The sequence below is a fragment of the Dermacentor silvarum genome, chromosome 1 (assembly GCF_013339745.2).
Source record: "Dermacentor silvarum isolate Dsil-2018 chromosome 1, BIME_Dsil_1.4, whole genome shotgun sequence".
In the NCBI taxonomy this organism is placed as follows: domain Eukaryota; kingdom Metazoa; phylum Arthropoda; class Arachnida; order Ixodida; family Ixodidae; genus Dermacentor; species Dermacentor silvarum.
In genome coordinates, this window is record NC_051154.1 from 39,969,141 (window position 1) to 39,982,340 (window position 13,200).

The following is a 13,200-nucleotide window of genomic DNA, read 5'->3' on the forward strand; positions in this document are numbered from 1 at the left end:
CTGCCAGGCGCTGCCACTCAAGCCCTTTGAGGCTTTGGTAGGCCTGCTTATTACTGTATTCAAATTTACATGAATAAACATTCTATCTATCTATCTATCTATCTATCTATCTATCTCTATCTAGATATCTATATCTACCTCTAGATATCTCTATCTTAAAGCACTGCACGGGCCCGGGCTGACCGAAAGCCGGGCCGTGCCGTCTGAAGCGTTTCTCGGCGGGCTCGGGCTGGGCTTGAAGCCGCGGGCCCGGGTCGGGCTCGGGCTTGAGGCCACGGGCTCGGGCCAGACCCGGGCCCGCTCATTAAAGGGCCTAAGTAGGCCTTCGAGCACACACGACCGTTATGCATTGCATGGTTCAATGCATTCCGTGCCAAGCTGAAGTGACACGTGCAAGATGACTGTCATCATCATCATCATCAGCCTATATTTATGTCCACTGCAGGACAAAGGCCTCTCCCTGCGATCTCCAATTAACTCTGTCTTGCGCGAGCTGATTCCAATTCGCACCTGCGAATTTCCTAACTTCATCACTCCACCTAGTTTTCTACCGTCATCAAATGTGCTTCCCTTCTCTTGGTATCCATTCTGTAGCTCTAATGGCCCATCAGTTATCCATCCTACGCGTTAAATGGTGCACTCTTGGTGCACACTTTGACAGCAGATGTCTGCAGCAAGCCTTATTGCATCAAGGTTCACAGCACGATACGCGGTGAAATGCAGGGGCTACGCAAAGTAACGCTGTGGATCGTTGAATGTCGCCTTCGCCTCTCTTGCAGTCCAAATTCTTGGTTTGTTTACAATATTTTCATCACTGTTGCCTTGCTTGACATTCACATTCTCTTGGACATCGCCAGTCATCAGTTTGGATTACATCATTACGTTGTCATTAACTGCACTGAACAAGTTCCGCGATTCTTGTTGCAGAACTACTTTGAACATTGGCACTCTCGTCAAGTGCATCGCTAGCGCTGCCGTTAGCGCTAGCGCAATGCACACCTTGGCAACGTCTGCAGAGGGCAGTGGCGGCACCGCTAAGTGGCATTCGTTGTAAAGCAATAAATCAGCTGTCAGGGATGCCTAACTTCCTTCGTAGTATAGGAAAATTCGTTATAGTGGTCTTCATTGCAGAGTCCTCCACACAACATATGAAAGATAGGCATTTGCTTGTTTTGTCAAGGCAAAGTATGCTATGCCCACAAAAAAGTACTCATTGTTAATGATTTTGGCAAGACCCTGAATTCCGATATTTTGTTGTATAAAACTGATTTATCCTATACTCCATCTCGCAAGCTGTTGTCAGCACTGTGGAAGCTACACGAATTTTTAGCCAATAGGAAGGCCGAATGCCCCTTGAAATGTGCTCATCCGCGCGGCGTAGTCTGCTCAACGTCTGCTTGCCATACTGTTACATGCTCCATGGTTGGTGGATTGACGCAAAAATGTTGACGCTGTAACGATAAGCTGCGTTTACATGCATGCGACAGCAGGGCTTCACTTTACCTGTACGCTTTCCCTGCAGTTACCTTGCAGCCTCCTTAGCAAGTAGCACGGCCGAATGCCCTTACAAATGTTCACCTGCACTACAGCGTCTGCTCGGCGCCTACTTGGCGTTTGCTCGCAACCGTCATCACGTACCATACTAGAGCAGGGTAGTAAATTAATGACGCAGTGAACAATTAGGCTTTCATAGCGTCTCGCATCGTCAACGCATCACCCATGCTACTAATGCTGTGGGGCCATCTGCTAACTAGAAATAAAACCAGTTTTACGGCTCGGTGCCGTGTCTGTAGTCCTAGCAGCGTGAAACAAACAGCCCATCTCAATAATTACGACATAAAATACCTAATAATTTGACCTCAGCTTGAGATGAGACTTAGCAATGGTGGATTTTGCCACTTATTTCTTGCTGACAGGGCAATAACAATGTCAATAACAAGCGCAAATTCGGATCGAAGCATGTGGTCGACGCCGTATGGGCGCTGCCATGTTGCCACGGTTAGGGTGGCTATTAGTACCGGCGGTAACTGCCACAGTAATTCTCAGTATACAACGTGCATGCGGAAAGGTCCTAACATGTCACGTATCACTCTACCATATCAGGTAGCGAGCAAAAATAAAACTTTAGTGTAGCCAATAATCAGCCAGTTACGCCCAAAACTACATACCGCTGCGCAAGGATATTGCCTCTGTACACTTTGTACTTTCGGCAGTGCTGACAACAGCTTCCAATGCCATCCAAATGACCAAAATATAAAACAGAAAAATCAAATGCACTAGCTAAAGCAAATTTTTTTTAACTTGGCTCTAGTTAAGCAGGAATCACTGCACAGAAACGGCAACTTCTCTTTACATGTCACAAGAGCAAGTTCCAGTAGGCATTCACCAAGACACCAAGAACTATCATACATTCAAAGTAAAAAATATATATATTTTTGCATTAATGTGATAGCTGATGCTTTGCTGATGCTTCGTTTGTATGGCTGTTAGTGAAAGGTTAAATCCCCTATGAGGACAGCAAGTGCCAAAAGCTTGTGAACAGTGAATATAAATGCCAAACACTCCATCCTTCGGAACTGAATTAAACAAATGCATGTTACAGCAAACTATTTCCTGTACAGATAAGTCGCATCACCTAGCATTCTTGCAAATGAGAAAGGAAGCAGTACCATGAGCACAACTGCTTGAATAGTAAAGAAGACTATGGCAGGAGCTCAGTAGTATTTCTTGCACCGTTCAAAGAAAGCTGAAGTCCATGTGCTCGGCTTGATATTGACGATCGTAAAAATTTTATGAAGAGCTCCAGGACCCAGAGTGTGCAAACTGTGATCATTATGGGTGTGCTCCAATAGTGAAATTTCTTACTCAAATTGAATACGAATATTCTAGAAAAATAATGTGTGAATAATGGGTTGAGTCCGCTAAAAACAGAGGATTATATAGTTATTCGATACATGCATGTAATGTTGTGCACAATTATGGGATGCACAGTCAACTAAGGAGCTTGTATATGAGAAACAAGGGAACAGCACATCACCCGATGCACGAGATTGTTGTGTTCTTTGAAGGAGTAAAGTGCAATACTATAGCACGTCGCATTGCTTTAAAGGTATGAAAATGCGGTGGGACTGGCCAAATAGTGAATGCTATAGGACAAGTTCGTACGTAGGATGCCTAAAGTGAGGCATTCTAAGTGAATGACTCCAAATTATTAGGCAGAAGTTATCTGCACTCTGCATTCGCACAGAAAGTGATGCCTCTGTGGAACAACCGTGGCTCTCCTGCAGCAGAATCATTTGACATCAGTATTGCTTCCTCAAGGCTCCGAAGTGTTCGGAGTCTAGAATCGAATACGAATCAAATAGCAAGGATTATTGAATTCACAATCGGAATTTTGGACATTCACAAACCCTTAGATAGTTGTATGTAGCATGGCATAGTAGGAACTGATATCCACGTAACGAGCTGTATAAAAGATCCATTAATTGGCAGTTGTCTACCACAGGATAGTCACCGTAAATGTAGAAGGGGAACGGAGACGGTTCATCATTTTCGGTACTTGGTAGGGCCATTTTTAGTCCATATGCAGTTTTTTCGGAGCTTTGCACTTATTCACTATAAAAAAAAAATAATAATGATAATAATAATGGCCTTGAGAATGCACTGCAATGTGCCTTATTCAAAGAACAGAATTTGTTACGAATGCAAAGATGTCAGTCAAATTGGAACCGCTGTTTTCACAATGGACTTGGCTTCCATGCAATTATTTATTTATTTATTTACAATACCTTTAGGGCCAGTGGGTATTTAATCTCCAAAGGCAGTCATTATGGCTGCTATCTACATGCTATCTACACGCATGCTCTGTAAAACATGCTATATGTGTGTAGTTAGCATTCATCTTAAAATTGTTTTCTACAGTGCAGTGCGCTCATTCATCTGCTCAAAATTAAGTGAAACTGTGAGAAAGCATGTTCAGAAATATAAATCACTGATCGAAACGCAACATGCCCCCAGAGTTAGAGAAATCGGAAGTAGTGCACCATACTAAATACAATAGCAGCGTCATACATTCGCCTCTTCATGTCAGTCTAAAATTTGATGTGTCAGTATTGCTCACACACATGTAATGCAGCCCATACAAAAATTGGTCATAGATCTGAGCCCACCTCCAACGCAGAGCGCCAAAGTAAATGTTGCATGGCAGTACTTCCTTATTGCATAGGGTAAAGCTTAAGTTGCTGTTTGATAAACGTATGTGACGATAATGCTCCATCTAGGTTAAATCTAAGTTTTCTGGTCAGAGTAAGGAAGCTGATATTCTGCAGAGCAAGCCATTCTGAAGAGACTAGCCAAGGTTGTGATATGGCAATTAGTTGGAAAGAGTAGTGTGCTTTGTCTATAATATAGGAATAAAAGCTACAGTAAATGAACCACTTCCATTCGTTGTAATTTTTTTTTTTTTTTTGCGCAATGCAGGAAATGAAACTGAACATGTGCTGTCTGGTCATAAAACGTAAGGAAGCAATGTAACACTATCAGGATCAGTACATCCCAGTAATAGACCCCTAAATATGTGCCGTTCTGAATTATCATAGAGTGTCAGAGCACATTGCTTTATTACTGAGTGTTCCCCAGCAGGTACGATAACAGTAGTTAAAAGTTCAGTAGCTTCAGGGTGAAAGTCTTGAAAACATTCTTTATTAGTGGTCCACCAACACAGATTTGAGCATGAAGGCGGAATACACACTTGTCAAGAGCCATATATATTGACAGGGTTCAGCAATTTCATTTTAATAAAAAAATTTGAAAATAAAAGCAAAATTTTATTTGTGGAATTCAGCTAAATGGTCAGTGAAAGCGAGTTTACCAATGAGCTGAAACAGTGAATGGCCTGTAGTTGCAAGCATGCGTACGGATGCAACGAACCTGGTGAGGTCAAAATCTCGCATTAGCCTGTCACCTAAGCAATGTTTACTTTTTTTTTCTTCTTGCACCCATTTTACCTGGCACTGCAGAGGTACTCACAGGGGCCGGGAGAGCCCTGGCCATAACCCTTGTAGTCATCGCAAGGGCCTCGGTGGATGAACCGGGCAAGTTCACTGATGCTAATGCAGTGTATCTACCTAGTCACTTTTTCAGTTTTATTCATTGGAGCTCTGTGCCCACGCAATGTTACAAATAAAGTCTCATTCTATTTGCGTTAGAATACCAAATCCACTCCCTCGTAATTCCTGCATAGTCACTGCCATACGGCATTGCACCTTTGCTAGACTGCTCCTCTAAAGCAGTTATTCTGCATTCTGGATCCAACTACAGTGTTGACGAGCAAGATCTGCATTCAGACAACATGTTTAAACATTAACAAAATTAGTGACGCATATATTTATTCACTGAAAATAACAACAATGAAAAAGGAAAAGGCAAGCTCGACACAAAAACATTATGCACCAATAACAGTTGGTTAATGTTCTTCTGGAAAAATATCAAGAAGAAAAATGCGTGGAAATAAAAACCGAAAATGTTGAACCTTGTATACAGAACAAAAAAATTTGTAGAAGAGGAGATTGTGATGAGCATGTGCAAAAAAAAGTGCAGGGACATTTTAGTGCTTTCTTCGTTTCTTTGCAACTGTTAAACAACTTGCCACAAATAGCCCATATGTGTCACATATTGACATACTTAATTTAATTAAAAATTAAATTTTTATAAAGATTTCATAACTTCATTATTGACATTTCAGGTGCTACTATATGCCTATGAGTGGTTTCAATGAAGCAAATTGCATGGCTGTGGCAGTACAGTCTAACCTTGATATAACAAGCATGAATCAAACAAAGCAAATCTAAAATGTTTTTCACCAATATTGGCACATAACAAATATATGCTTATAATGATTATCGCATCTAACAAAGGTATCTTCGTGTTGAATGTGACTGTTATAACAAGGTTCGGCTGTACTGACAATCTGAACATCACGCTTTTTTTTCTCTCCTGTGCCATAACTCAAATTTTGCAGACCTTTTTGGTGTTGTATGCCGTGTCCTCCCTATACCAGAAGGCAGCTCAAGGGCATAGTAACTTTCCAAGTTAGTTCTTATTCCTGACTGGTATGAAAATTAATATGGAGAAGACTGAGGTAATGTTCAATAGCCTGACAAGGGAACGATAATTTGCGATTGGCAGTCAGCCCCTAAAACCTGCGCAAGAGTATGTTTATCTAGGCAAATTAGTCAAAGGAGACCCTGATCATAAGAAGGAAGGTTACATTAAGATTAAAATGGGTTGTAACACACAACCAAGTCATGACCGGCAGCTAACCGCTACTCTTGAAAAGAAATGTGTACAATCATTGTATTCTACTAGCAATAACATATGGGGCAGGAACTTAGAGATAATCGAAGAAGCTTAGTTAACTGCACAACGAGCAATGGAACAAAAAATTATAGGTGTAACATTAAGAGAAAGGAAGACAGTGGTATGGATTATAGAATAAACGGGGGTAGCCAATATTCAAGTTCATATTAAGAGGAAGAGATGGAGTTGGGCAGGACATGTAATGAGTAGGGCAGATAGCCAGTGGCCTGTTAGAGTTACAGAATGGGCACTAAGAGAAGGAAAGCATAGCTAGGATGGCACAGCATGGTAGCTGTTATTATGAAATTAAGAAATTTGCAGGTGCAAGATGGTGTCAGGTCAAAGACCATCATCCGAAGTGCTTGCAGGTATCTGCACCCCCATTTTGTCCACTCTACACAACCAAGGCCACTCAGAGTTTATTTATTGCCTCTATACTTCTCAAATCACTTAATGTTACGGAGAGGTGGAATGCAACTTGTTTGCCACTGACATGTAGTGCCCAGGATTGCATATTTTGTTATATCCAGAATGGAGTTTGAAGCACCAGAATGATGTGAAGCACTAGTAGCATTGGAGATCGAAAATAAATTAAGCACTGTAGAATTTGCTAAAAAAATTCTAGCGTTTTACGTGCTAAAACCACGATCTGATTATGCAGCGATGGATGCGACATTTAACTTTTTGGAGCAGACTTTGGAGCAGGAAAAAATGCTATTAGAGCAGCTATTGGTGTTTTTGGAGCAGATGGCAAAATATTCCATACAACTCCTAGAGTTAAAAGCATCACCAAAGCATCTCATAAATATGCATATTTATTATGAAACATATTGCACATACAATAATCAATGCAAATTGCAAGGAACAAACAATTAAGAAGATGGATGGTCATCAAACGCATAGTAAAACAAGCTATATATTCAAAATACCAGTACTTGTGGCAGAACCCTTACTGCATTCTCAGGCTTGACAGGGTGGGTCGGTGGAGAGGCGGAATTGTGGTATTCACGAAACATGGCCTAATCTCCTCTCCCCTTGCTAGCACTTCTAGCCAAGAAATTCTTTGCCCAACGATATCCCTCGCATCATGCACGATTATTCTATTTTGCTGCTACCGCGCACCCATCTGCAACGTTTACTTCACTAACGAACTTAATTCCATCCTATCCAACTTCCACTCCCGTTTTCCATGCGCAAATTTTGTATTATGCAGCGATTTTAACTTTCCTGCTATTGACTGGAACATTCTTGCTACTAGCTCATGTTTGTCTAATCAATGTCTTGATTTAACTCTACTGTTCAACTTCACTTAAGTTGTCACCATGTCAACTCACGGAAACAACAATCTGGACCTAAGTACTAACTTCTGATCCCCAGTTAATTACTCGAATGCAAATAACGGATAGATTAAGTGAACATAAAATACTGTTATTCTCACTTTCAATTATGGTACCGAACTGTCTGCCTTCAACCAAATATATCCGTGACTGCAACAAAGCTAACCTCAACCAAATTAACTTAAACTCGCTGTGTTTCTTCAGCACTTCACCAGGATAGCCAAATCAAGAACTGGCTATCGTACAAACAACAGATCATATCACTGATGGAAAAGTATGTGCCTTTTGTGCGCATTTGCGGAAATTCCAATAATCCTTGGTTTCCGAACATTGCGTAAACTTTCAAAGAAAAAGGAACGCGTGTTCCGCGAAGCCAAAAAGGTGAACTTCACAAAAGTAGGACAAAAGTGGGCTTTGTGCGAGTACACTTGTCCTTTAAAACAAATAAAGCATAAATTTTACCATCAGGATCTGTTGCATATTCTTCGCGATAACCCCTGAAAGTTCTGGAATATACTAACAAACAACTCTGCTCCCTCACAACACATCACCCTACTCAACCCAGATGGCTCTCAAGTCACCGTTCATCAATGCAGCAATGCCATGAATTCTTATTTTTGTTCAATTTTTACTCACGAACCTAACCAAGTAATACCTTCCTTACCTCTCCTCAACTTCATGCAGATGCCACCCATAACAATTACAGCAGAAGGTATATCCAAACTTATCCATGACCTGAAGATTTCAAATACTCCTGGCCCCGATAACATACCTGTTAAACTCCTAAAAGGAACCAAATCAATTTCCAGTGCCATATTTCAACTTACTTTTGATCAATCCATTACCACCAGCTCAATTCCCAAAGACTGGATGATCAGCCATGTTGTTCTGATACACAAATCTGGCAGCCGCTCTGATCCATCGAATTATCGCCCCATTTCTCTGACATGCATAGCTTGTAAACTCTTAGAGCATGTTATATACTCCCACGTAGCTTCCCATCTAGATAACCACTCGTTATTTCATGTGAAACACAGCTTTTCGAATTCACCACAGACATTCACCTCAATCTTGATTCCGGCTTCCAAACAGACTTATCTCTCTCGAATTTTCAAAAGCATTTGATCGTGTATCCCATCGTCGACTATTGCCTAAGCTTTCTTGCCTCAGTCTTGACCCTTTAATATTATCATGGATGCATTGTTTTCTTACTAATAGGTCCCAGTACACAGTCATCGGCTAGCAAGTCCACGAAATCCGGCGTCCCTCAAGGTTTAGTCCTTGGTCCCCTTTTGTTTTTAATTTTTATTAACGACCTCCCTAACGACATATCCTCAGTGCGTTTGTTTTCAGATGACTGCGTCCTGCAGGCGCATAACATCGGAAACAGATCATTTGCCACTGCCAAATGACCTCCACAAAATAACTAACTGGTGCTCACGTTGGCTTACGGTACTTAACACTTCAAAATGTAATTTCATGTGCATCTCTCGGCAGCGAAACAACAGCATTTACCCCTATTCCCTCAATTCAACGGTCCTCTCATCCACAAATACATACCGCTGCCTACGTGTCAAAATATCGAAAAAACTCACCTGGTCTGACCACATCTTACAACTGGCGGCTGATTGTTCAAGATCGCTCGGCTTAATCAAAATGTCCCAATCAATGTCACCCGCTTCCATTTGCAAACTTGCCTATTCATCCACACTAAACTCGAACATGCGTCACCAATTTTGAGCCCTCATCAGACTTACTTGATTAACGCACTAGAGAGTACAGAATTGGGCTGTGCGATTTATAGCTTCAAAATACGATTGCCACACAAGTAACAGTAGCATTAAATCTTCTCTCAACTTTCAGTCCTTGTCTACTCGCCACACGATTGCACAACTATGTCTTTTTCACAAACTCTACTACTATTTTCCCCAGCTGTGTAATAAACTTCACCCTCTTCACCGCACTTCCCGTCGACTTTTCAACAGGTTAAGTGTACAACGTCTTCATGTAACTACCATCGCATTTCATAAATCTTTCCTGCCCATCACAATAGAGCACTGGAACGAACTGCCACAATCAATAGTCAGCGAGCGCGATGGCTCAAAATTCAAGCAGTTACTGACAGCCCATTTTCAAACCTAATCACCTTGCTTACACCTGTGCCACATCTTACTACTACTGCTTTTAACGTTCATACCACTTCTGATATCATGACTACTCTGTATTTCTGTTCTATGGAGCAGCACTTCCATCACTGGATTATGAGGCATGCCGTAGTGAGGGACTCGAATAATTCTGACCACCTGGGCTTCTTGACCGTGCACCCATTGCACAGTACACGGGCATTTTTGCATTTTGCCCCCATCGAAATGCAGCTGCCGTAGCCAGGATTTCATGTAGAATTTGCTGGAGCTTGAGATATGACAACAGCAAGCTGTTGACCATATGGCCCACAGCATGTGCTCTTTTAGTTAAAGGTAAGCAGCAAAAGATATCTGCATTGACACATGAACAAGAAGTTCACCAGGGTAATAGGGAATAAAGGAATGTGCAAGAAATAAAAAAAAAAAAAAGCCCTAAGCTTAAAACATTCCTGTGATCAAACCCATGCCATGGCTCTAAATGATATGTACTAGAAGAGGGGCAAAAAAAGCTAATCATACAAAAGAAAGCTTACAAAGCAGCAGTAGTGACCTAAATGAAGTAATCAATTGTGGTACTTTTTCCTGCAATGAACATATATACAGCGGGGATTGTGTCGCGCAATTCAGCACAGGAGTACGACCCCCCCACCCCCCCCCCCCCCGCGCAGCTTTGTGACCAAACTTCAAATCATGCGAATACGAATTGCACATTACACCAGCTACTCTTATTTGAAAATGAACTAGTCAGTATTCGAATATCGAAACTAACCAAATATTTCACAACCGACAGTTAGAGTGTGGTTACTGTTTTCTGTCTGCTAAGCAGAGTATTGCAAGTTATGAGAAGTGAAACAAGGATAAAAGCTTTTGAACCAATTGAAAAAGAAATTGTAATGCAAGCTGTATTTTTGGTTTCACAGCGATAGCCTACATGAAAACCTGCGATTTTCGTTAGTCTGTAATTTGGCGTTTCTTGCATCTAGTATCTTTATCTTTTACATTACAACCAATGGTGTTTTTCTTGGAACAGGCCCCTTTTACATGCTTCTTTGGCACATTAATCCTTCAGCAGCTTCTTAATTATTTTCTTTTTGTTCCACAGCTGTTAATATTTTCTTAACCCTTTCAGAAGCCACTTTATCCTGTTGATTGAAAACTTACTTTCACCACATTTCTTGAAATATGGGTTTTTACGTGCCAAAACCGCGATTTGATTATGAGGCACGCTGTAGTGGGGGATTAATTTTGACCACCACAGGATCTTTAACGTGTCCCCAATTTTTGCATTTCACCCCCATCAAAATGCGGCCGCCGCGGCCAGGATTTAACCATGTGACCTCGTGCTTAGCAGCACAACACCATAGCCACTAAGCCACCATGGTGGGTCACCACATTTCTTGCATCTTCAGAATCGTAGAAAGTGTACAGCTGCAGAAAAGGTCAAGAATTTTCAATTATTTAGAGAGTTTTTTCAAGTTTACAGAATGTGGACTCCACGCGAGAGCTCACTACAGGAGCATCAAGTATGAGTACATCAACTATTTCGTGTATTGAAAAGCTTGAAAAGAACTTATCCTGCAGCATGAAAAGTATGCCTGGTGCATGACATTGTGAAAAACAATGAAGTGAACCCACTACATACAACAACATACTCACACCGTCTACCTTCCCACTCATTTTACTAAAACATTTTGCACATGTTATCCGAAATTGTAGCACAATTCCAATCATAAGTGTTTTAATATATATGCAACACTTTTTAAATATCATTACTTTTATCAGTGCTTTTGCTGTTGGTGCACTATCTTGGTGCACACAATTGTGTACATAGCATCTGAAAGGGTTATAACCATGCACTTATTTAGTGTTTTTTGAAAGCTATTCATACAGCAACCATTCTTGAAAAGCTTGTTGCCAACCAGGCTCTAAAGATGTTGAGAGGCTATTTGTGCAGTGTTTTTATTGACAATTAGTGCTTTTATATTTAAAAGTGATGCTAATTGTCCATGATAGTAGGTTGTGTTTTCTTCACTAGTCAGTACAAGTATGGTACCTAATTATACAGGAAAAAAAAAATAAAGGTTATGGGGTTTTACGTGCCACAACCACGATCTGATGAGGCACGCCGTAGTGGAGGACTCTAGAATAATTTGGACCATCTGGGGTTCTTTAACGTGCACCTAAATCCAAGTACACGGGTGTTTTAGCATTTTGCCCCCTTTAAAATGCGAATATTCCTGCTATAAATATATGCGTCTGCGTTTGACTATCTGATATTCGGTTCGATAATTACGAGTCGTATTCGAAAATTGATATTCTCCCACCTCTAGAATGGTTACAGAACGTATCGTTAGCTCAACATGTAGCTATCGCGGTGACGCAGTGGAAACGTTCAGGGACGTGTATATTACGGTTCGCGTTCGAAAAAGGATTTTGCTTTATTGATGCACTGTTCTTGCTCAAATTTTGCAGAAACATGGCATTTCGGAGTGTACGTTGTTCAGTGTAACACTTGGCACAGTTAATTACCGGGTTTCTTAGACAAAAGTGCAAATTCGCCTTCATTTATGGGGATGCGCGTTGCTGCCGCGACAGTGCAAGCAAACTTTTATTGCGGCCTGCCGGCAGCTGCAGAAAACAGCGTATCAGTGAGGGTTTCCGCGTGTTCCAGAAGAGCGGCCAACACGCCACAACCCTCCCAGACCGGCGGCGGCTTTCTGCAGCTGCCGGCAAGCGCCGAAGTTTACTCTTGCGCCGTCACGGCAGCATCTCCATAAACGAACGCAACTTTGCATTTTTTTCTTCAAATCCAAGCAATTAACTGTGCCGACTGTTACAATAAACGACGTAGACTCTAAAATACGATCTTTCTGCGAAATTTGAGTAAGAACAGTGCAGCGGTGAGCGCGAAATCTTTTTTCGGGCATTTTAAGTGAAATATGCACGCCCTATATGTGGCTAGAACTCGCACATTAGCTAGAAAACTAACATAAGAATCGACTTACAGTCACCGTTGCAGTCCTCTTGTTCCTCGGAATGTAGTGGAAAGATGTCCGCAGAAACCATCTTCGCGTATTTCGACAAATTAACGGAACACTAACACACAAAAGGAACTCAAATCTGGCGCCGCTTGGTCGCTGCCGGCTTCACTCGCAGCTCCGCCAACACACTGCTTCGAAAATGACAGAGTAGCAGAAATTAGGTGACACTACAAACGTTGTGCCTTCTCCGGCTATCTTAGGCATAGAGTTCGTTCTAAATTGCTCACGTCACCATTTAAAACACTTTAAACTACAGACAGAACTGCCCACACCTATTCGCACGTGCGCACTGCGCTGCGTTCACAACATGAGCCAATGGTT

General features: G+C 41.6%; 1 protein-coding gene across 1 annotated transcript in view; it reads right to left on the reverse strand.

Annotated features, from left to right (window-relative positions):
• The window catches only part of LOC119461063 (protein phosphatase PP2A 55 kDa regulatory subunit-like), a 65,365-nt gene extending 52,206 nt beyond the window's left edge, over positions 1-13,159 (reverse strand). The window contains exon 1 of the mRNA XM_037722259.2: positions 12,844-13,159. Coding sequence (XP_037578187.1) covers positions 12,844-12,904 — 61 coding nt within the window. The 5' untranslated portion in view covers positions 12,905-13,159. The remainder of the gene's footprint in view (positions 1-12,843) is intronic.
• Between the last annotated feature and the right edge of the window lie 41 nt (positions 13,160-13,200).